The sequence below is a fragment of the Danio rerio genome, chromosome 11, assembly GCF_049306965.1.
Source record: "Danio rerio strain Tuebingen ecotype United States chromosome 11, GRCz12tu, whole genome shotgun sequence".
NCBI classification, from domain to species: domain Eukaryota; kingdom Metazoa; phylum Chordata; class Actinopteri; order Cypriniformes; family Danionidae; genus Danio; species Danio rerio.
The window spans coordinates 18,166,672-18,192,500 of record NC_133186.1 but is presented as its reverse complement, the minus strand read 5'-3'; the positions used below and the strand labels follow the sequence as shown (position 1 = coordinate 18,192,500).

Below are 25,829 nucleotides of genomic sequence, written 5' to 3'. Positions count from 1 at the left end.
TAGTTTAATATCTCTTTTCTAATAACAGAATAATAGAATAATATTCTAATAATAGAATATTTTTCTAGACATTTCTATACAGCTTAAAGTGACATTAAAAGGCTTAACTAGGCTAATTAGGTTAACTAGACAGGTTAGGGTAATTAGGGAAGTTATTGTATAATGATGGTTTGTTCTGTAGACTATATAAACAAAATTTCTTAAAGGGGCTAATAATTATAACCTTTAAATGGCTTTTAAAATGTAAAAACTTTTTTATTTTAGCCAAAATAAAACAAATAGGAGTTTTTACAGAAGCAAAAATATTATGAGACATACTGTGTCTATATCTAAAATCTTATCGATATCTAAAATTTTCTTCCTCTGTTAAAATAATTTGGGAAATATTTAAAAAAAGGAAGAGGGGCTAATAGTTCTGACTTCAACTGTATATATATATAATTCACATATATATGGCCATATATGATAACTAATGATAGATAACATAGAATTTTACTAATTATAATATTTTAGCTAATATATAGCTAATACAGGACAGATCCCATGACAAGGTTTAAGAAAAACCAATGCAATCTCACAGTAATTCATAACTATTTGTTTTAGTGGCTAATTCATATGAATTCGTACAATCTAATTCGTACAATTTAGTACGATTTGCTCATCACCCAATGACGGTTGGGGTTAGGGGTGGGGTTAGGTGCCATGCCTACTTTTTAAAATCATTCATTTTTGTATGACTGAACTTGTACAAATTTGTACGAATTAGCCACTAAACTGACAAAACGTAAAATACTTGCGTTTTCTTGTGAGATCAGGTTGGAAAAAAAAGTTTAAACCTTTCACAAAATGGACCAATTTTATGCTACAAAATAGTAAATGAAGAAAAGTAAAAGTAAAAAATAATAATAATGTTGTGCACACCAAAATTATAGCATCAAGGAACCTTACTGTGAAGCAGCAAATTTTGAGCTTCACAAATAACACCTTTAAAAAATCAAACAGCTTGCACTTGTACAAAGCAGTCCTAAGGTTAAAAAAAAGGTGTTGAAGGTGGGTTTTCATTTATCTCTGAGTTTTCTTCAGTAACGAGGCATCTCCAAATGTAAAGTTGTTTTCCTTCATGCTTCAACATTATATTTAATACTATTATTTATAATAATAATGATAATAATAATAAATAGGCATACAAATTAAACAAAAACATACACAAATCATGAACCAAGCAAAAATTCACATTTAGCCTGGGTTGCAAAACATTTTGCTATATATATTTTTTAATAAATGTTTAGTAGGAACGAGTGCCAGATTTGCCATCTTCCGCTTGGCCAAAGGGGTTGGCAGAGCTTCCAGATTGATCGTTGTGGTCAATAGACTGGTAGGCATCTCTGTTTCGAGATATTGATGGGAAACCTGAAATTTAAAAAAATAAGAAAAATAAATCCAGAATTAATGAATGGAAAGTCCAACTCAATCTCATGTACAATTCTTTAATGATTAGGTTTACTGGGGGGGACTTCCATGCTTACTGTTTTCAAGAAACACACACTTAAAAAAAATAAAAATACATATTGACATTGTTAACTCACCATATGATTTCTTGATATCAGCAAGAGCAATATTCAGAACCTAGCCTAATCTTTTCTCATTCATCCAGAATGATCATGATCCATTAACTGAAGAAACTTCATTAGTAAATGAGTAAACGGACACTTTTTACTGCACATTTATAGTCTAATGTTCTAAATGACATTTTAGACCTTATTTCTTTAACATGCAAAACTACTTTGTAAAAAAAAAAACTAGTAATACAAAAGGAAAGAAAAAAGAAATCAAGCCAAGTAAAACGGATCAATTTGATTTTGCTTCTATTTATTTAAGCACAACCTGAGAAGTCCAGTCTAAATAAAAAATTATTACACGATTCCCTTATAATGTGCAATAAAAACACAGGCAAATATTGACAACTAATTTAAATGCAATAAATCAGCACTTCTGTGCCCATTCAGTCAGACGTTATACAGCTAGAAAATGAACTGTTGTGTTACAGTGTGGATATTTTCGAGATAATCATGAGGGGGGACCTTCGAGACCTTCATAAAACAGTTATTATTATTATAGCAATACAAAAGTTATTATTATAAATTCCTTTTTAACATAATATTATAGCTAATTTAACTGCTGTAAAACATGTTAAATAACAGTTTCCGTATTTCGTGATTCACAAGCATTTATCCATTTATTTACGAGTAGGAATTGCATTATGGGATCTTGATCTTTGCTCTGTCGACTTTTGATGTTGAAAATTTATTCACACTTTAGTAGTTTGAAATAATATAATGTATAAGAAATTATATGTAAAGAGTAAAGAAAAAAGTCACAGAAAATGTACCATAATGCATTTCAAAAACATAAATAAACAGAAAATAAAATAAAATACACAAAATATGGAAAACTGCTAATTTAAAGGGCACCTAAACATCGTTTTTAAGCAGTTTGAACATAACTGAGTTTAGGTATAATTTGTCCACAGTCATATTGAAGTGATAAAAATACACTAAGTCTCTTTTTTTTAATTTCCTGACAGTAAAATAGGATCCAAATTTTCCCCATTTTGCGGCCCACCACAACGTGACGTAGGAGTGTGGTTCCCGTACCCACCAAAATGATTGACGTCGCGTATTAACATGTCTCTGTAGTAACGCCTATAATCATATCAACAAGACAGGACATACACAAAGAAACTGGTATCGCTGTGAACATCAATCATCATCAAATATGATCAAGAATGAGTTTTACAAATTTAAAACCTTTTTAAAACTTTATTACAGAGATTTTACCGTCTTTACTTTATCACCACAGCCACATATCAGTACAATTATAAAAGAAGAATCCCGGTTATGGACATTAAATCAAGTTTAATATGTACATTAACATAACAGATATCCACACAGCAGAGGATATTAACGTGTATCCTGTCACAACTGCGTGTGTGTGTGTGTTTGTGTGCGTGAACTAGAGGTCTGCATTCAACCCGACCAGATTTCTGCGGTGCGGTAATACATTTCCGAATAAAGCGCGGGAGCGGTCGGTAACTGGTTTAATTTTGGACGGGAGTAACTGTCCAACAATATCGCTCCCGACTTCCGAGCGAGCGAGCACGCGTATGTATGTGTGTGAATGAGACAGCAGCAAACAAGCTAAACACAGCATCACTCTGTGTGTGTGTCTGTGCGTGTGTGCGTGTACGAATGAGAGAGAAAGCTTTGTGCTGTCTGTGTGTGTGAGTGAGAGAGAGAGAAAGAGTGTGATGCCTATGTGTGTGTGTGTCACTTGCTTGGTGCTTATGTGTGTGTGTGTGTGTGTGTGTGTGTGTGTGTGTGTGTGTGTGTGTGTGTTTATACAGACAGTTTGTTATAGGCTGTCTGGACTCTGTATAGCTGGGTGGTTTTCGGTTTTGTTCTCCCCCCACTCGTTAGTGGAAACGGGCGCGGCGGGTAGAAAACGGGGCGGGTTCTCTAGCGTAAACTTTATGCAATGATGAGTCTCACACAATGACGTTCCATAGGCTTGAATTAACTCCACAACAAATACATCAAATAATATTTGGGAAAGTTGTTATTGTAGTATTTCTCACAAACGTTTAAGAGATCTGCTTCCTTCGTGTCTGTCACTGTGCTGTTTATCTGATGCAGCTGGAGCCTGAGGCACACTGACAGCCACGTGGGAACAGTGGGCAGGGAGAACTAGCATTAAAGGCACAGGCAACAAAAACAGCTACATTAGCTATGTTTCCAGCCAAAAATGTGAATTAACTTCATGCACAAAACTGAAATATCACACAAAAGACGTGTGAATAAAGAAGTGTTTCCATCCAATGAGTCAAAGAGAGCAATATCATCACATCACAAGTGACTTGCACCGCAGAAGACAAATGCTGACATGCAATGAACTTGTGGTGGCATTTATAGGCCTGAGACGCGGAGCACAGACTCTCTTGACAGTCCTGGAGGTAATTAATAAAATAACACTAATACTGAAATTACTGTTATGGCATTTTAGATTGACCAAATCAATATTTTCAATGCTTTACAGTGTGCTCAGCCTGCTGGTTTATCCTTTCACACACATTTTTACTATCACATGATCTCCTATAACAAAGTCACATGACCTTTTTTAATGTACATAAAAATAATTTGTTTGGTAAAAGTGTTTCCATCGTGGTTTATGCACATTTTTTTCTTGCCGTTTCCATCAACCATTTTCTGGGCGAATGTCTAAAATATGCATAAAAATAGATGGAAATTACAATATTCTGAAAGGTATTATAAATAATCTGATGGTTGTTTTGAGCTGAAACTTTCCAGACACAGTAAATGAACACATCTTAAATATTGAAAAAGGGGTAAAATATGTGCCCTTTAAAGTTTAAATTAAGTTTTTCAGCTTTATCTTTATTTTTTAGTTTATACTTTATCTTCTAGATATTAAAAATACTTAAACATAAAAAAAAACAAATAGGTACGTATGAACACGTTTAGAACAATGACCAACCAAATACTACTTGAATCCAAGTTACAATCTGTTGTTGAAGAATTTCGTAAATAATTTCTAACATTGATGATTGGAACCTCCTGTAATGCCTTAATGAATAAAGTACTGCCATAAAAAGACTGTAATGCTGAGTGCATTGTATTGTATCTTTACGCAGACACTTCTTGATCAAATAAACTTCACAACTGATGATTTTCTTTACACACACACGCACGCACGCACACACACACACACATTCAAAGAGAATAAAAGAATGTCATAGATATATAAAAACAGAAAAGAACAAAAGAAGACTTACAGGAAACACTCAAATGCACAATTATTTACAATAAGCATGGTGATGGGATGCATAAATACAAAAACACAAAATGTGAATAGGAATAAGAAAAAAATGAAATTAACCACAACAGTTCACAGATGAAAATGTCCAGTTATTAGAGGAAGCTGAAGAGGACTGCAGGAGGGAAAGAAGGGAAGGTTCAGTAGCGACGGCCAAGCAATGTGCTGTCCGCACTGTCTGTGGTGCAGCGACTATCCATGGATGTTTCCAAGTCTGAGAGACAAATACAGAATACAGCGAGACAGCAAGCAGGGCAGTGAATGAAGAAAAGAAGTCACATACAGAACATGAAGAATTAAAAAGAAAGATGAATAATGGACACACGAAAACCACATCAGAACCCAAAACTAACATGATCAGTGTATAAAATAATAAAAAGTAATAATTAAAAAGTTAATAATTGAAATTACAATAAAAGTTCAGAATAAAGAAAAATAAAGAAAAAGAAAAAAATACATCCACCATACAACAATCACCAGTTGGCAACCTTAACATCATACCTAAAATTAACCCTGACATTATTCTGCTTTTGTTTACTGAATTAATCTAAAAAAATATGAATATAAAAATGATTTTGAGTTTAAACTAGTTGATTATGTAATTTATTGGAGAGATGTAAAGGATTTTCATATTTTCTTTGCAGCAAAAAAGCAGAAATGTATGAAAAAAGCCAATGTAATGTATGACATGCCACAGCCATGTCACCCTGAAGCCCAAGACCTTTTACTCACTGAATCTAAGCAGGGCTGAGCCTGGTCAGTACCTGGATGGGAGACCACTAGGGAACACTAGGTTGCTGTTTGAAGTGGTGTTAGTGAGGCCAGAAGGGGGCGCTCAACCTGTGGTCTGTGTGAGTCCTAATGTCCCAGTAAAAGTGAGGGGAACACTACACTGTCAGTGGGCGCCATCTTTTGGATGAGATGTTAAACCGAGGTCCTGACTCTCTGTGGTCAATAAAAATCGCATGGCACTTCCAAAGTCCCTCTATCGGCCCTCACGATCATGGCCTCCAAATCATCCCCTCCCACCGAATTGGCTCTATCACTGTCTCTCCACTCCACCAATAGCTGGTGTGTGGTGAGCGCACTGGCGCCGATGTCCTCTGGCTACCGTCGCATCATCCAAGTGGATGCTGCACACTGGTGGTGGTGTGGAGATACCCCCCCTCATGATTGAGAAGCGCTTTGGGTGTATGGCCATACACAATAAATGCGCTATATAAATACACATTACATTACATTACATGTTCAGCCATTCTATGCGTGGTCCACATAAGTGTGTGTGAGAACTAAACATAGCATGTGAAGAGATGAAGTCAAAATTATAAAAAAAAATTATTTAAATAAATATATATATATATATATATTTCTTAAGGGGGCTAATAGTGTTGTAAACTGCTTTTAAAGCCACAGCCATATCACTCTGCAGCAAGATCAGTTACTCACTGAAGTTAAACAGGGCTAAGCCTGCTCAGTACCTGGATGGGAGACTACATGGGAAAACTAGGTTGCTGTTGTGGAAGTGGCATTAGTAAGACTAGAAAGAGGTGCTCAACCTACGGTCTGGTAGGTGAATCATTTCAGGCTTGACTGTATATTAGTTTATCATATTGGAAAAATACCAATGTGCGCCAGCACCAAAGCCAGCTTTGATCTTATGTATTTTTCCCGAGGAGGGCCTGAGTCTGGAAACAAATCAGCTGGCAATGTGTGGAAGCAAAAAAGGTTCTCTGAAATGTGTCCATATGTGCTAGACCAGGGGTTCCCAAAGTGGGGGTTGCGAGACAATGACAGGGGTCACTTGGTAATTTAAAAAAGTAAAAAAAAATGTTATTAAACTATTTAAATAACAATGTTTTAACCAAAAACCATAGAAGAAAAAAATAGTACTTTTTAATAGTAAAAAAACAACAACAAACAAATAAAAAGCCATCAGCCTTTACATTATTACATTACATTATTTTTCATAGGACTGAGTGTTACTTTAAATTTTGATTTAAAAAAACACCAGGGTAAACTTTCTGACACATTTATGGCAATCAAATAAAAATAAATACCACAACTGAATATTGAGAAAGACCTCAGATTGGCGGTCTCCAAAATTAAACCAAGAATAGATTTGTGCTAAAAACATTGTGTCCACCAGTCTCTTTAGTTGAGGTTAATATTAAATGAAACAAATTAATAAATGACTATAAAAATAATATGGTTGTTAGGCTGTTGCATGTTTTCTGTGTTGTCAATATACTCATGTTTATATAGGTCTATTGTTGTATGAGCAATGTTTGCATATTTATAACCTTCTAAGAGGAATTTGGGTGTCATTTTAAACATGAGTATCTGTACTTCTGGTTGAGTAAAGGATGTGTGTAGTTGTGTGTAGCATGTCTGCTGATTTCATTATAAATCAGGAATCAGATCGTACAAGGAGCCCTGCATTAAATTTAAATTTTCTGCACCATTTCATTCAAATATGGAAATGTATATTACCCCAGTATTTTCAATAGAGTTTCTGCGCTAGCCTGCTACTAATGAGGCCAATTGCATATCTCATTACCCTTTATTTACATTTAAGTGCTGTAAAAGGAAACTTGTGAAATTAAAAATAGTCACAACCTTTCACCAAAAGTTTATCATTGGCTGAAAAAACATTTACATATTGTAGGTCATCAATTCACATACATTAAGGTCATCAAGGCCAATGACTATATTGTCAAACGCTGTTCTATTTTATTTTATTTTTTAAAGATACCTGGTTCTCCACAGGAAAAAAATAAATAAATTTGTGCGGCTTTGCCTCAAGGACACCTCACAGTTCATTGCCAGACTACACAGTGCCCTGAGGCAAACTCGACTGCTCTTTTTGTGTGTATGAAATGCAGAACACAAGACCCAGGATCTGCGGCTAAATGCAACATTACACAACTGGAACTTCTCTTTCTGCACTTCTCACAGTAACACAAGTTTCAGAGAGACATGCTGGCTCTGAACTGAAAGTCTGATGTGCAATTCTGCAGGTCTTTTATAGCCCTAACTGTGGGAGTGGCTGCACATGCAGATTGCAATCACCATTTTCATAGGCATTTCAATTGACCCGTTTCATACAATTTAGGCCATGCCCATTCTTATCCAGAAACTATTATAAAAGGGAGTTTTTCCTGTCTTTCTTTAAAAAGAATCTCTGTCCACATCAAAGCGCAAAACCACCACACAATGATCCACTGTCAAGGGCATTAAATTAAATTAGAGTGAGACCGGTGATAGTTGTAACAAGGGTCAGTTGTAACATTTTCAATCTCTAAAATCAGGCACTAGTTACAAATCAGCTGAATTACTTCACACATGTTCATATTCATATATGAGTCCCGTAGCAAATGCAGCACGTTAGATGGAAAAAACTACATTTCACAGAAAGTCATAGTTTTATTGAAATAATTTTTGGGATAGCAATGCCTGATTTGTAGTTAAATCCATCAAAGCTAAATGATATTTTAATGTATGTTGTCAGTAATTATGCTTTAGCTTTTAGCTGTAAGTTGAGCAAATTCATGTCTGCAAGACTATAGGGAAGTTGTAACAACAAACTCATGGTTAGCAACATCAATGAATTGTTACCACCAACCCCAAGCAGATTAAAAAGTGTATTTATCCATTAAATTTTCCTTCGGCTTAGCTTCTGATTTACCGGAGGTTGCCACAGCAGGATGAAACTATTCCAGCATATGCCTTTCCAGCCGCAACCAAGTCTCGCATTCCCACACACACTCATACACTACTAACAATTTAGCTCAATTTTTCTTTAGAGCAAGTCTATGGACTGTGAGGGAAACCGTAGCAACCGGAGGAAATCCACACGAACACAGGGAGAACATGCAAACTCCACACAAAAAATGCCAACTTACCCAACCGGGACTCGAACCAGTGACCTTCTTGCTGTGAGGCGACAGTGCTAATCACTGAGCCACCATGCCGCCAACTGTATTTATATGATTTAATTTTATTATTTCTACAGGTCTACAGAAAGACCTCAAAGCCAAATAAGTTAGTCTTCAGTTGCTGACCTGTTCTCTGCGGGCTCATAAAGCCATGTTGAAGCTGAGACACACTTGCACATTGTATTCAGCTTTGCAACACAGAGACACACAACAACTATGCTGAAAACTCAGTGTTGAATAAAAAGCTTTTAAACTCATTTTTGAAATCATAATTCTTATTTTATACAGTTACTTCTCACCCTGGGGGGAAATCCTGATGTTATTTAAGCACATGGTGATTAAGAGGTGAATTGTAAGATTTCACTCATCCTGTTTAAAACTAAACTAAGCACTTACTGTTTGTGCTGCAAGGATAACATTTATGTAATTAATAGCACTTTTCATTAAAGTTTTGAATGCACTGGCGTAAAAGATCTCAAAGATATATAGAGAAATGTAAAAAATGTTACAACTATTCCCGGTCTCCCCTTCTGCTATTATGATTTGCTGTGTTCTTACATTATAAGTCAAAATTATTTCTGAAAGTTTCATATTTGTGTGTTAAGTGGCGAACAGGGGATTTGATTTTAAATGTTATACTATAAGCATTATCCTAAGAAAAGGCATAAGAATCATTCATTCATTCAATGCACATACACAGACTGTATACACACACATGCACACACAGTAGAAAGGAAAATTAGGGAACTACAATTTCCTAATTTTGAGGTCATCGCTTAGTCCTTTTTTACGTTATCCTAACAGGACTACAGGAGCAGTTTTAAGCATATTTTTATAACGTTACAATCACCAGCAATCTAGCTACCGCGGATTGCTGGTGATTGTAACGTTATAAAAATATGCTTAAAACTGCTCCTGTAGTCCTGTTAGGACTATAATTACACCTCACTCACTCACACTAGTTGCTGAGTCTTGTTGTTCTACCTGTAGCATTACAAAGTGATTTGCCTTGCTGTGTCTTGATTTCTTGCTTTGTTGATTTTTTGATGTTAGCTGCCTGTACCAATCTCATGTCTGGTTTTGGCTACTCTTTTGGATTGTTCTTCGGATTCGGTTTGCTTCTTTGATCGACCCTTATCTGCCTGACCATTCTTTGTGTAATAAAGACTCTGCAATTGGATTCTCACCTCCGTTGTCAGCATCTGTATGTTACACATTAATTCCAAATATTTGGTAACACTTTTTTCCCCAGTAATGGATTGTGACTGGAAGGGCTACGTAAAACATATGCTGGATAAGTTGGCGGTTCATTTCGCTGTGGTGACCCCAGATTATTAAAGGGACTATGCTGAAAAAAATGAATCAATAAATGAATGAATGGTAACACTTTATTTTGATGGTTTATTTGAGTATTAGTATACTGTCTGCTTCATTTCTGTTGATACTGCACCTTCAACAGACATTTAACTGACTATAAGAAACTTCACAACTTACACTAACCCCAACCCTAACCCCAACTGAACAGTCTACTTATAATCTTTTGATAATTAGTTGGCATATAGATGCAATGTAACTTAAATTCAACAAACTGACTATTAAAATAAAATGTGACCATTTATTTTAAGCAGAGTTCTCGGAAAAGTAAAATCTTGAAAAGCAATTTCAGCCTAAGCAAGAGAAGATTCCATAACTATTATTTCTAAAATCTTTACAATCACTAATTCATTCAAGTTTCTTCAAAAGGCAGGTCATTCACAAAAAGCAAATACACAAAGGGACAGGATTATGTAAAGATTCTCGATGGCCAATCAGTTTATTCTACAAATACCAACTCAATTGAAACACAGCCAACCCAATTTAAAATTGAATCATTCATTTATTTATTCTCCTTTGGCTTAGTCCCTTTATTATGAACCGCCAACTTATCCAGCATATGTTTTACACAGCGAAAGTCCTTAAAGCTGCAATCCAGTACTGGGAAACATCATACACGCTGATTCATACTCATACACTATGGCCAATTTAGTTTATTCAAGTCACCTATAGTAGTCCGCATGTGTTTGGACTGGGGGGGGGGAACCAGAGCACCCGGAGGAAACACATGTGAACAACATGCAAACTCTACACACAAATGCCAACTGGCCCAACCAGGGTTTGAACCAGCGACCTTCTTGCTGTGAGACAACAGTGCTAACCACTGAGCCACCGTGTTGCCTTTGAGCCATTCAGTCAAATCATTATCACTAAATTACTGTGAATCATAGCAGATAAACTATACAAATGCTAACAATTATTGCATTACAAAAACGTACTTGTTACAAGTTACTTGTCATATTTCAGTTGTAAAAAAAAAAATCATTCATTCATTCATTTATTTTCTTGTCAGCTTAGTCCCTTTATTAATCTGGGGTCGCCACAGCGGAATAAACCACCAACTTATCCAGCACATTTTTCACGCAGCGGATGCCCTTCCAGCCGCAACCCATCTTTGGGAAACATTCACTCACACACTCACACTCACACACACACACACACACACACACACACACACACACACACACACAGCTACGAATAGACAATCACTCCCTGTCCCCTCATCCAACGCCTTCATGTGCTTTCACCCACTGGAGGGGTAGGCGGGTCTGTGACCAGCTCCTCCATGGCTACAGGACCAGATAGGGCTGTGACGGTCACCTTGATACACTACGGACAATTTAGCCTACCCAATTCACCAGTACCACATGCCTTTGGACTGTGGGGAAAACCGGAGCACCCAGAGGAAACCCACGCAAACGCAGGGAGAAACTCCAACACAGAAACGCCAACTGAGCCAAGGTTCGAACCAGTGACCCAGCGACCTTCTTGCTGTGAGGAGACAGCACTACCTACTGCGCCGCATTTTAAATAATAATAATAATAACGGGTGAGGCAGTGGCGCAGTAGGTAGTGCTTTCGCCTCACAGCAAGAAGGTCGCTGGGTCGCTGGTTCGAGCCTCGGCTCAGTTAGCGTTTCTGTGTGAAGTTTGCATGTTCTCCCTGCCTTAGTGTGGGTTTCCTCCGGGTGCTCCGTTTTCCCCCACAGTCCAAAGACATGCGGTACAGGTGAATTGGGTAGGCTAAATTGTCCGTAGTGTATGAGTGTGTGTGTGGATGTTTCCCAGGGATGGGTTGCGGCTGGAAGGGCATCCGCTGCATAAAAACTTGCTGGATAAGTTGGCGGTTCTTTCCGCTGTGGTGACCCCGGATTAATAAAGGGACCAAGCCGACAAGAAAATAATGATGAATGAATGAATAATAATGAGGTCACTTCTATGCTTTTATTTGTATGTGAATTATTTGTCGATAGTTTGTGTACAGCATAGGGGAATCATAAGTACTATATACCAGCAGTTTACAATGTTAGCAAAATGAAACTGCTGACAGTGATTAGCCTGCATTACATCCAGGAAGCACATGATCATGTCGTCAATGACCATAGACATAGAAGTAGGGGGAAAAAGTCCTCAATTGGAACATTAGCTTTTTATTTTTGTCATGCTGTTTAAACATTAAGCAGAAAAGAACGGATAAGAAATATCATGCTAATTGACTGAACATTGACTATGTTTACATGGACATCAGTAATCTAATTATTTGCTTTAATCTTAATAAGCCAACAATATGATTAAGGTGTTTACATGAAGAATGTTCCTTTCATGATCCCATTTTACATGTCATAGCACATAATTCGATTAACGTCATTGCGTCACCAGGCTATCCAATGTTTTCTATGGAGTTTTGTGTAATTTTGTGTGTTTCATTTTTAATTTGTCGACTTTGACTGCAGTTTGACACTTGGCCCCTCTATGCAGGTGTCTGTGGTCCTTCACTGGCTCTGTAGGTGTAGAGAATAGAGTCAAACAGCCATGCGTGTATAGACTATTCTGTCGCAAAATGCAGCGAAAATCACTACACAACGGTTGTAGTTTGATTTTGGTGTTTACATGTCTAAACTGCACTTCAATAATGCCAGTAAAATTGGCATACTCCACATGTCTTAAATCTGATTTCTGTTTAGTTTGATTATGAACTTAATTGGATTAATCAAAAAATGCTGTTTACATGTGTGATGGCCTATGTGGTGGCCACACATTGAGTAAGGCAAGCACGCACACATGCATACACTTTTATACACACACACAAACACACACACACACACACACACACACACACAACATATATATATATATATATATATATATATATATATATATATATATATATATATATATATATATATTAGCGCTGTCAAAAATGTGGATAAGACCAAGGAAGCACTTTTTGAAGGAAAGTTTTACTATAAAACAATTAGTTGCATTAGAGGTCATTCAGAGTTTCATGCAATTTCGGGTGTTTCATTTTTAACTTTCGACTTCGGTTGTAAGTTGATACCGCATGGCGAACAGAAAGAAAATCCTCCACATTTCGTGACTCGGTGTTCCTTTAAGGTTATAAAATCGCTGCTTAGGCTACATGGTAGACTTTTAATAAGAGTATAATCTTAATCATATTAAAATCGGAGTATTGGTGTCTTATGTAAATGTACTCAGAAAGTCTCTGGTGAAGTCGCGAACTGTCAAAGACAGGGCATTACTCTGCCTTTCAGCATGAGCCCTCCATGTTTAGCATGTTTCCTCATTAAACACAACAAAATCGTTTGCTTGGCGCTGTTGTGTCAGAATGCTTGTGTAATACAAAAATACTTTAGGACGCTTAGTTTAAGCAAATTTGATGAACGCGATCATGCGTGTTTAATCTGAAGGGAGTCCCTCCAGCGTGTTGTGTGTGTGTCTGTCTGTGTGTCTGTGTCAGGCTCATTGATGGGTGTCAGGGGTGGAGTGAGCGATTTGCGGGATACTCCTAGTCTTAGCAACTAGATAAATGTATAGGAGGATTAAGCAAAATTGTTTCTACTTTATAATTAATGTTCTCAACTCACAGCAATAAAACCTTACAATGAGTGCAACTGTTTGTATTCAATAGTTCATTATTATAATTTTCCATTTTCCATATCTGTAATGCCTGTATTTTGGCATTTTTTTGCAGTCCACTAAGAATCCAACATGGAAATCAATGTTTTTTTTATTGGCATTGATTGTTTTGAAATTCAAATGGCATTAACATGCCTCTGTTTTAATTTCTGTAATAAATATGGCTGTCAAGCCAGGATCTTGATGGTTTATTGTGGTTATGAACAAAATTCTAATAAACAATTATATTTTGAATTGAAATAGTTTTTGTCTTGTGTTTACAGTAATTTTACATTTGAATAGCCAAAATGACAAGTTTCAGTATTTTAAATGCGATTAATCGTGATCATTTTTTTTAAAAGGTGCAATTAATTAGTTTTTTTAATCGGTTGACACCACTAATATATATATATATATATATATATATATATATATATATATATATATATATATATATATATATATATATATATATATATATATATATATATATATATATTTATACACACACACACACACACACACACACACACACACACACACACACACACACACACACACACACACACACACACAAACAAACAAAATACACATTCATTTAAGCTAATTTCTTATGTTGCCCAGTCATGAAAATAAGCTGCTTGCAAAGTGGCAGGGGCTGTATGAAATCAAAAGGAAAGTGGGTCCTACCACACATGAAGTTGCATCTGACCATGCTCATTCTACACGTACACTGCATATAAATCTGCTTAAACAATGGTTTCCTCATCCTCCTGGATCTAGCCACAGCTTGATGATCCGGCAAGACAAAGAAGAGGATGATTCTGAAGTATTTCTGCACCAGTCAGCTCTAGGAGATGTGGATCTGAGTCACCTGTCCCCACAGCAACAGCATGTGGTAAGAGACATTTGTTTAACAGAAGTCTTTTCAGAGTACCTTGGCTTTACTATCTTGATCGAACATAATATTAAGTTGAAACTCGATGCTGTAGTGCGAAGAATGAGTTACAGGGTCCCTGAACGTCTCCAAGAAGCACTGAAAGAGGAGGTGGATCTCATGCTGAGGCTGTGGATTATAAAGCCCTCTAAAAGTGAGTGCTGCCCCCCTATGGTCCTTGTTCCGAGAAAGGATGGGTCTATAAAGTTCTAAATAGACTTTCGTTACCTCAACTCTGTGACCAAGTTTGATGCTTACCCTACTCACGAATCACAAATCAGTGATCTCACTGATCGACTGGGTACCTCAAACTGATCTTTCAAAAGGTTATTGGCAGATTCCATTGACTCAGCAGTCCAGAGAACTTACTGCGTTTAAAACCCTCTAGGGCCTATTCCATTTTAAGGTTCTAGCCTTTGGACTGCATGGGGCACCGGCCAGCTTCCAAAGACTAATGGACCAGGTACTGCAAGGACTACCATTTACAGCTGCTTATCTGGATGATATTGTGGTTTACAATATCACATGGCAGCAACATCTGCAGCATCTCCAGGAAGTTCTGCAACGCAGAACTGACAGTTAATCCCCAAAAGTGTTACATCGCAAAGGCAGAGACAGAGTACTGTCTGTTATCAGTAAAGGGGTGCTCCGACCTCAGATGGAGAAGGTACGGGCCATTGAAGAGTGTCCACAGCCACAAACTCATAAGGAGTTGAGGTCCTTTTTGGGTATGGCTGGGTTCTATCACAGATTTATTCCCAACTGCAGTATTGACAGACATGGTTGGTTCAAGGAGTCCCAATCAGCTGAAGTGGACCCAAAACACCGTTGCAGCTTTCCAAGATCTCAGAAAGGCCTTGAGTAGAGATTCTGTCTTGCATAACCTCGATTTACACCAACCCTTTGTTTTGCAAACTGATGCTTCAGATCTAGGCCTGGGAGCTGTATTGCTGCAGGGTAGCTCTGACACACGACGCCCAGTGGCCTTCTTGAGTCGAAAGCTCTTCCCCAGGGAAGTTTGCTATTTCATCATGGAAAAGGAATGCTTGGCTGTGAAGTGGGTATTGGACTCTCTGAAGTATTATCTGCTAGGCTGGGAGTTTATACTGAAGACCGATCATAAAGCACTACAATGGCTTCAAGAAATGGCTTCAAGAAATGAAAGATACCAACAGTCGTATTACCCACTGGTACCTGGCCATGCAGCCCTTCCGTTTTTCAATCAGAAAATCTTTTTTTGTCAAAGAAAACCTTATGGCTGACCATTTGTCCCGATGTGCCAGTGACATTCCCTAAAGGAGGGAGTATGTGATTGGCCAGTGTGGTGGCCACACATTGATTGAGGCAAGCACGCACACATGCATACACTTATACACACACACACACACACTACATATATATATATACACACACACACACTATACACATTCATTTAAGCTAATTTATTCGTTTAGTTCAATGAAGTTGTTTTATATTTAGTTTCTTTCATATCTGATTTAATTAAGACACATACACTTTCTGTTTCTTATTACTTTACTTTATTATTCACAGTACATGCATTACTATTTTGGGTGCACACTAAATCGGTTATCTGTACTGTATGTTTTGTTAATTTAGTATTCTTTTGAGTTTAAGTTACCATGCTGCAGTGCCGATGAGGAACAGTTTCAGGAACAGTGTTGTCCGACAAACAAAAGGGCTGATGTGCCGCCAAGTGCTGTCTTTTAGATTCGTCTACCGATACCATTGGCTTAATGGCTTGGAGGGAGAGCTGATGTTAAGTTTAAGTTCATTAATAATTTGCAGTGTTTGTTTGTTCAGATTTATATTTATTTTTGCCTTATTTAGAATTTATTTAACTATTTAGATTTGTATTTAGATATTTGGCTTAGTTTATTGTTTTTGCAAATTGTCTGTTTTTGTATCCCCCTTCTTGTTTACTGTGGACTAGTCCCTCTTGTATAAATGTGGTCTGTCTTGTCATTTCATGGAGTTCTGTATTTGGTTTAGACATGATTTGTTTGGTTTGAACTCAGTTTGTTTTCTTTGTTTAGTTTATTGAATTTTCAATTGATTTAATTATTTAATTCATTTGTTTTTTAATTTGAAACTTTTTTTTTGACTTTATAAAAAATAATTGTTTTGGCAATCTTCTTTTTGTATGCCCCTTACTATATGTGCTGGCTCGGTCCCTTACAACATGGTAGACTTAAAAAATTAAAATCAGATTATTGGTGTCCATGTAAACGTACTCGTTGTGTGCAAACAATAAATAGTTTGGGGTTAATGGTATGATGACAACAGGTCAATGTTATGCTAGTTCTGTTTAGAGTTTTGAAAATGTAACTACAGATTGGAAAAAGCAACATTAGCAATTAAAAGAAAAAGTGTAAGAGAAATTTGACTGAAACCTACTCTGCAGTGGCTGAAGAAGAAATAATCAAAATGGTAGACTTTCGTTTGCTGAGGAACATGAGGTGTGAACAGGCGAGAACTGGTCCAAAGTTCAATTTAGTGATGAAATCATGTTTCATTTTATTTGGGTCAGTAAATAAATATTTTCAAGAATGTTTGTCATTAAATTGAAGAAAACTGAAACCTACATATATAAAAAAGTTGGTGAAATGTGGATGAGGAAGTGTCACGGTTTGGGAAATTTTCTTCTGCAGCAAGACCAATATATTTAATCATAGCAGTGTGAGATACTATTAAAGTTCTTTGTACGCATCTGTGCTGGTCATTCAAAGCAAGAGCCTGCATACTTCCTGCTGCTTTCAGATATGCTGCAAACTCAAATGTTAGTTGTTATCTTTCTCCATGCTTTCTCTATTGCTGTTCTATAATCTCCATCACTGTGTTTTCCACAAAACTTTTTATATGTGCCTTTTGGCTATTTTCCAAAACACTGGTCTACTATGATATCCACACAGCTAAACTTTTGAACTATGAAGATTGGATGATTTCTCAAAAAACAAAAACTTTATTTTATTTTTTATATAGGCCTATACTATTAAAAAACCACAATCAAACCAACTATGATCAAGGATCATAAAGATCTAACAGTAAAGAGTCAGTGAAAACAGGCCTAATTCCTTTAGACCCAATGCTGTTCTTAAAATTATAGTCAGGCTGTTATTTCTGGGGGCCACTCTGTCAGGCATGTGTCTTGTGACCGGTTCTAAAATTCAATTACCCGCTCCTATTTTTTTAAATACTTATTTTTCTTTCCATATTCAGTGAAGTACTGCTCAGAACTATATAATTGAAATAGGCTCAATAATGTTTTGGACCCTGAGCAAACAATGGTGGTATTTTATCCCTACTGAAATACTTTTCCATGCATCACAAACCACTATGGACCAAAATGAATCAGTCACCAATTATTCTTTCTTCCTCAGGCCTTCGGTTACTCACCAAAATTGACATTGTATTCACCCCCTCGCTCACGGTACATTTGGTAGACAAAGAAGCAGGAGACAGGTTTGAGCAAGAGGCTCAGGATGGCCATGCCTCCACTAAAGCGGAACAGGTCCCGTGTGGATCTCTCGTATAGGAGTTCAGCTGCTGCATAGTAGATCCCAAAATGAACAATATCAGTCAAGATTGTCACTGCCAGTCCGATCAAGAACTTCATGGAAGAGAGCAAAGACCAAACATTAGTATAGCAAATATATTACACACACACATGCACACACACTAAAACATTTAACCTCGACTTGAAGATATATACAGTAACAGTAGTCATCAACTTTTTAACCTTACACTGAATGTTTCCTGGAATTTCTTGCTACAGTATACATGCTATTCCAGCTGTTCTTTTCCTTAGAGCATTGTGCTTAGCTAAAAAGGGCTAAGCACCATGCATTAAAGAAATGCATTGAGGAAATATACTCACGGGCCACTTTATTAGGTACACATTACTAGTACTGGGTTGAACCCCATTTGAATATAATGAATTCATTGTCATGTTCAAGCAACCAGTCTGAGATGATTCACGATTTATGACATGGTGCGTTATCCTGCTGGAAGTAGCCATTAGAAGATAGGTACAAAATGGGTACCCTGTGGTCATAAAGGGATAGACATGATTAGCAATGATACTCAGGTAAGTTGTGGCGTTGACACCACGCTCAATTGGTACTAACGGGCCCAAAGTTTGGCAAGGAAACATCCCCCACACCATTACACCACTACCACCAGCTTAAACCATTGATACAAGGCAGAATGAATTCATGCTTTCATGTTGTTGACACCAAATTCTGACCTTACCAACCGAATGTTACAGCGGAAACTGAGGCTCGTCAGACCAGACAACGTTTTTCCAATCTTCTATTGTTAAATTTTTGTGAGCTTGTGCGAATTGTAGCCTCAGTTTTCTGTTCTTAGCTGACAGAAGTGGCACCTGGTGTGTTCTATTGCTGCTGCAGCCCATCCGCCTCAAGATTCAACGTATTGTGCATTCAGAAATTCTCTTGCATACCTTGTTTGTAACGAGTGGTTATTTGAGTTACTGTTGTCTTTCTATTAGCTCAAACTAACCTGGTAATTCTTCTCTGACCTCTTGCATCAACAAGGGATTTGCACCCACAGAACTGCCACTCACTGGATATGTTCTCTTTTTAAGAGCATTCTCTGTAAACCTTACAAACAGTTGAGCATGAAAATCCCAGTAGATCAGCCGTTTCTGAAATACTCAGACCAGCCCGTCTGGCACCAACAACTATGCCACATTCAAAGTCACTTAAATCATCTTTCTTCCCCATTCTGATGCTCAGTTTGAACTGCAGGAAATCGTCTTGACCATGTCTACATGCCTAAATGCATTGAGTTGCTGCCATGTGATTGGCTGATTAGAAATTTGTGCTAACATGAAGTTGGAAAGGTGTACCTAATAAAGTGGCCGGTGAGTGAATAGTCAAAAGTCTAGTTATGGATTTTTCATCGGTCGTTAATAAAGAACAAATCAATTGCCTAAAAAGCCTTCATGCATGAAAAAACCCACCTACCAATAAAACAGCATCTATGGAGTCTCTCTGTGCTATGGCCCACACTCCCACTGCAAGAACACTGAAGTTCCCCAACACATAAGAAGCTGGGAGCCAGGAAAGTAAGCATGCCCTGTGTAAGCACATATTCAAACTGTTAAAAAAAACATTGTACTAACATAGCACTCTCCTTTAACTCAATTTGGTTTATTTTTTTGTAAAAAAATATTGTGTTTAAAAAGTACACCAATAAATGGCTTCTGTTTAAAACAAACAAACTTATTTATACATTTTCCTGTTGTCAAGATTAAAGTTCCAGAAATGCACAACTATGCAAAATTACCTGACCTCAGACCAATTGAGGTGACATTAAGAATGCAGTTTCTAAAACAAAACCCAAAATTTATAGGAACTGCGGGATGTAGTTTGTTTAATATACTGTATAATGGCTAAAATAAAAACAAAACCGAACTGTTTCTGTGTGCCTGAAGTTGGCTGACTCTTTTGATAATGATTATTTTTATCAATTTCCCAGTCAATGGGCTCTATGCACAGCTAGAGAGTTTAAGCCGACAATAAACGTCCGGTGAAAGTTCAAGGTGGCTATTTTCAATTTTACAAGGTTGATTTTACAGCACTGATGTTGTAATGTAATTACAATACATTCAGTTAACCACTTAAACTCTGCTGCTATTTGGGGATTTCCGCCTGGATTTTGCCTACCCAAATTTAAAAGCTTTTCAAATCCACATAAAGAGGTGTAAATGCAAAAATTTGGTATAATTTTAAAGAAAACCCTTTGAATTTTCATAAAACACTATTGAAAGTGTTTAAAATAACTGTATATGTTGTCTGTGTTATAATAAACACCTAAAAAAAAGAGGCGCTTTATGTTTTTTTTTTTTTAAATCTAATTTGAAAGTGTACCTTTTAGGTTCTGTGTGGTCTAGCGTGCTGTAATTAATTTTAGTGGTTCCTGCACATGTCTAAAAAAAGAAAAAAGTCTCTACCATAATCTATGCAAAAGTTATTGCATTCCAACTAATGAGAGGTGCTGTACAAGCCACAGGGACCGATCATTGTTTTCATATTTCACTATTCTTTTGTTTGATCAAATATAATTCACTGAGTTTGGACCACATCAGACATATAAAAGGATTACTTATGCACATCACCTCAAAAACAGAGGAGAATGGCCCTGAAGGGCACAGCATAAGGTAAGAGATGACAGCTGTCTGTGCTATCTGGGGCTGCTTATTGATCATAAATGTATTGTTTACATTTCTGCGCCATGGAAACACCACAATTCATTCAACAACTGTTTGGAATATGAATATAATTCAGTAAAAAGAATGCTAGAACTGAATGAGCACCGGCAAGAGATTTCAATTGAGCTATAACTTGTGACATGTGTCATATAAAAAAAAATATGAAAATGAACAATGTAAAATACCTAGCTGGGGTATCCAAAATACTGTGAATTTAAGTGTAAATAACTTTTATACAGTAGAATGAAAACCAAAGTGATGCATATGTTGATAAAATCTAGATTCTACACTTTCAAACCACACCACTTACGGGGGTCTGGTGCAATGCTAGCCCTTTAAATCTGAAAGCGAAAGTCGATAACATTCACAGACTTTAGCATTCATTTAGTTGTTTAGGTGTAAAACAAGATGAAAGACCGTTGTAACCACTAGGACTGTCAGTAGCAACAGGCTACGCAGACACTTAATTGAAAATACTGGGTAAAAATAAACTGTCATATTTTAAAGAAATGGCGGGAGGAAATGTAATTTAATGCAATTCTTCTTCTGTTATATCTAACAGGCAGTGAAGATTGCTGATTTTTAAAGAAATCAGATCTTAAATGTTACAATTTTGTAATGAAAAAACAGTTTTACTGGAAGCCCTTGGGCTGCCTGGCTGAAAATTAAAAGTCTGTGTGCAAATACCCTATATAGCCAATATATTTATATCCATAAATCCCTAAAATCTATATCCATTAAAATAAGAGATTGGCCACCTAATTTCTTTAGTAATAGAAAGCTAATACAACTAAATTCAAACATTAAAATAAAAAACCCAAATTCTAACTAAATTCTCTCTTTTTAATGTTTTAAATTTTTCCTGTTTATTAGAATTGTGTGCAATATTTTTCCCAACATAATAAATTGGCCTGTACATATTTATGGACTGTTATCTGTCATTTTTATTTAATTTTGTTAGATTAGTTTCAGTTTTAGCTAATCCAATCTACTGTATATGCTCAAATATATAACTGTATAGCATCCTACGGATTATATTAATTTCAAAGAGAGATCTGTGAGGGGCGTACTCATTTAAACAATGGCTATGGAACTAAATATTTCTTCAGTAATTTAAACTGATATGTAAAAATGTATTTAGAAGTAATTCAGTTTAAAGAAGAAAATATTAAATATTAACTATTTTTTGAACAGCTGAATTAATTTGATTGATTTGCCTCCTCGAAAAATGCACACAGTATTAATGAAATACTTTGACCTTTAACTGAAAGTGTAAAGCTTCCACTATATTTAAAATATGCAAATGGGGGATATTTGAAAATATGTGCACTTTAGTCACTTTTTCAATGTACTACTACTTAAGAAAAACAACTGTATGTTTAGGTGTTTAACAGATATTTAGAAAGCTTCAATTTGAAGAAGAAATATTTCTGATGAATAGAAAACTGGAAGATAAACATTCACCGAAGGTGAAATTCCTCAGGTTAGTGATGAAAAACAGCAAAAATGTGCCATAACTCTCACCAAACTGTCAGTATCCAGTGAACCAACAAAATGGCCTGCAGAGAGAACACATATAGTGCAGTTCATGAGTAAATGCACACATATAGTATATTATTTTCTAGAGACAGTGTGTTGCTGCACTTATAATGTGGGGTATTTATAAAACAGAAAATGTGTTATGGTCAGCATGCTTTGAACAAATTCTGCTTTAAATCAAAAGAAAGAGCAAGGATTTCCTTGTGTTTCCATTCAGAATGTTATTGTTTCCTCGCTGCACCCTCACAATAACAACAATCAACTTAATGTAAAAGCTTGCTTGCAGTTATAACAATAGCAGTTACTGATAAATTCTTTAAGAAAGTGATCTTTGAAGCCTCCCATTTGGTTTCATAAAATGTAGACTCATTTTTAAATGACAAAACCACAATGACACCACAATGACAAAACTTTTTATCTTTAAACTTTTAATGGATACTTTACCAATCAAATAATTATTTGATAATGAATAATATCAATGTACTCACTGTAATGCACAAATGATTGAAAATAAATTACCTTCAGATTTATGGCTGGTATCTCCATATTTTCACTGCCTGTTCAGAATTAAATGGTCCTATGTAGTTTTCAGTATTTCACTAAGGAAGCATGAAACACTTTCATCATAACTGTGTGTAGAAATTTGTGCTGTTCTGAAGTGACTGCAAACACAAACCATGTGACTTCAGCCTGACAAGTGTCATGTGACTACACCTCCCACCTCTGCTCATTACTCCTTCAGAGCATATAAGCACAACTAGAAAACCTGAAACAGAGTGTTATTTTAACATTAGATTTTTTTTCCTACAACAACATACAGCTAAGCGATAAATTTACATTTTTTAGGCCTAATGATACTGGAATAAAATTATAAAAACCCCATAGGTCGGCTAGTGTTAAGTAATTTTAAAATGGTAACAGTACAATTGTTTTTATTATAGATATCAAATTTATGATTTGTTTATCACAGAAAGATATTTCCAGGAAAGTTTTTTTACTCAGAAGACAAATAAAAAACTTAAAACCAGCTAAGAGATCTTTTGTATTTGAATATATTAAGACTGCACAGCTACCTTTGGATGTTTAAGAAAACAAGTTTCTTGCTATGGTATGAACTTGCCAGCTAATATGAGATTGCAATTAACCTATTTTAGTTTTAATTAATCTTCACACATTACCTTATTATAGCTATTCTTTCACTTCCACTGTTTTCTTCCTTTTATCTGTTTTCTGCTACAGAAGGATTCTTCAGCTACATCAGTCAGTTATACTCTAGCTGTGTGTGCATCTTTTTAGCATAATATTGACAATTTTTATTCATTGACAGAATATTAACAAAATACAGTAATAAAGTAGTGGGGCCCGAAGCAGGGACATACATGAATATTTATTTTGTCAATTTCCATTCCAGAAAATTTTATTGTGTTTACAAAAGCATTTATGGACCACAAGTTGTTTTTCAACAAGGTAATTGATTTTCAGCATCAAACAATGTTTGATGAAATTGTTTCATGTGTCAAAATTAATCCACGATAAAATTCATTCATTTTCTTGTAGGTTTAGTCCCTTTATTGATCTGGGTCGCCACAGCGGAATGAACCGCCAACTTATCCAGCAAGTTTTTACACAGCGGATGCCCTTTCAGCCGCAACCCATCCCTGGGAAACATCCACACACACATTCACACACACACTACGGACAATTTAGCCTACCCAATTCGCCTGTACCGCATGTTTTTGGACTGTGGGGGAAACCAGAGCACCCGGAGGAAACCCACGCGAACGCAGGGAGAACATGCAAACTCCACACAGAAACGGCAACTGAGCCGAGGCTCGAACCAGCGACCCAGCGACCTTCTTGCTATGAGGCGGCAACACTACCTACTGCGCCACTGCTTCGCCCACGATAACATTCAATAACTAATTTGCCAGAGGGATCTTAGGCCCTGTTGACACCTGGTATTAAGCTGTGTTTTCGCCAAACAATTTACCATTCACACCTGGGGCCTCATGTATCAACGCGGCGTACGCACAAAAACTTTCCGTACGCCAGATTTCACACTCACGTTTGGATTTACTAACAATGAAATTAACGTGAGAATGTGCGTTGGTCCACTCTCACTTCATGTTGGGCGTATGTGTATTTCTTGTGTGTGTTTGTTTTATTTTAACTGGCGACTCCTAGGGGCAATCATGTTAATTCGCACACTACAAAGTATCTTTGAGCCGTGCAATGCCAGCTATATAGGACGGGATCACCCACATGTCTAGCAGGTTTCCATACCATGCAGTTGACCAGCCAAACAATAAAGCGCAATTTGCAGTGATCGCCGTTTTTTCCAATGTAATCAGAGCGATCGACTGCATGCACATTGCTATAAAGGAGCCATCTGAAGACGAATTTGCATTCGTGAATCGGAAACTTTTTCATTCAATAAATGTGCAAATAATATGTGATGCTCAAATGCGCTCAACAAATATTGTAGCAAGGTGGCCTAGGTCAACCCATGATTAATTCATTCCCACAAACAGCATGATTGGGATGAGGCTACAAGATGGCAGGCACTCGTTCAGTTGTAGAGCAGGCAATTGGGCAACTGAAATGCCGGTGACGTTGCCTGATAAGAGCTGAGGTGTTCCCCTAATATACATCTTTGTCTCCCACAAACATGGAAACTACTCCAGACAGTAAAGTGTTTCCCACAATTGAGGCAATTCTCTCCTCAAAGGGTGTTAGTTCAGCATTTCCTGTTCCCCCGCCTGTTTGGTCCACACTTTGATGGTGCGCCACTGTTCTCCTCTTAATCTGCACTTTTACATCGAACCATTTCTTTTTATTTCACTAACATTGAATTCACTTACAGAATCGCAGAGAGACGCCACGTTTTTGTTGGCAAAACAAGTGGAAGAACAAGAATTGTTTGGAGACATGGGTCATCAGTGTTAGGTTTATAAATGTGCTTCAACAAAGGTTTTGTTTTAATCTCCCGCTATGAGTACGCAGCTGGGGTCTGTTCTTCGTAGTTGGATTATTCAGTTAGCTGGATTTGTATATTGACGATATGACATGATCCAGGATTGTTTAGTTCTTCAAAATTCATTTTAGATTTGTTGTCATAGCAACAGTTCTGGTAGCTTAAACCTGGTCGGGAGCAGGCTCATTCATATAAACAGGATTAGAAAGGGTCATTTTAAGCAAAGATAATACTGAAAGTATGTACCAAATGCTAATATTTTCTCACAGTAGTTATATACAATTGGCAAAAT

At 36.7% G+C, this 25,829-nt stretch overlaps 1 protein-coding gene across 2 annotated transcripts; it reads right to left on the bottom strand.

The window, feature by feature from the left end:
- Positions 1-1,261: 1,261 nt before the first annotated feature.
- Positions 1,262-23,242, bottom strand: agtrap (angiotensin II receptor-associated protein). Of its 2 annotated transcripts, none has more exon segments than NM_001201345.1 (5): positions 1,262-1,410; positions 18,186-18,399; positions 19,778-19,889; positions 22,549-22,583; positions 23,083-23,242. In NM_001201345.1, coding segments are annotated over 5 exon segments (513 nt in total). In that variant the 5' UTR covers positions 23,110-23,242; the 3' UTR covers positions 1,262-1,285.
- Between the last annotated feature and the right edge of the window lie 2,587 nt (positions 23,243-25,829).

What these genes read in the sequence shown, in the direction of transcription:
- agtrap (XM_021479671.3), bottom strand. Translation starts at nt 23,109, where the DNA reads ATGGAGATACCAGCCATAAATCTGAAG. An exon ending in CCATAGATGCTGTTTTATTG is followed by an intron (nt 18,400 to 19,777) that starts GTAGGTGGGTTT and finishes TCTTCCATGAAG; the next exon opens with TTCTTGATCGGACTGGCAGT. An exon ending in TGAATACAATGTCAATTTTG is followed by an intron (nt 5,105 to 18,185) that starts GTGAGTAACCGA and finishes TTTGTCTCTCAG; the next exon opens with ACTTGGAAACATCCATGGAT.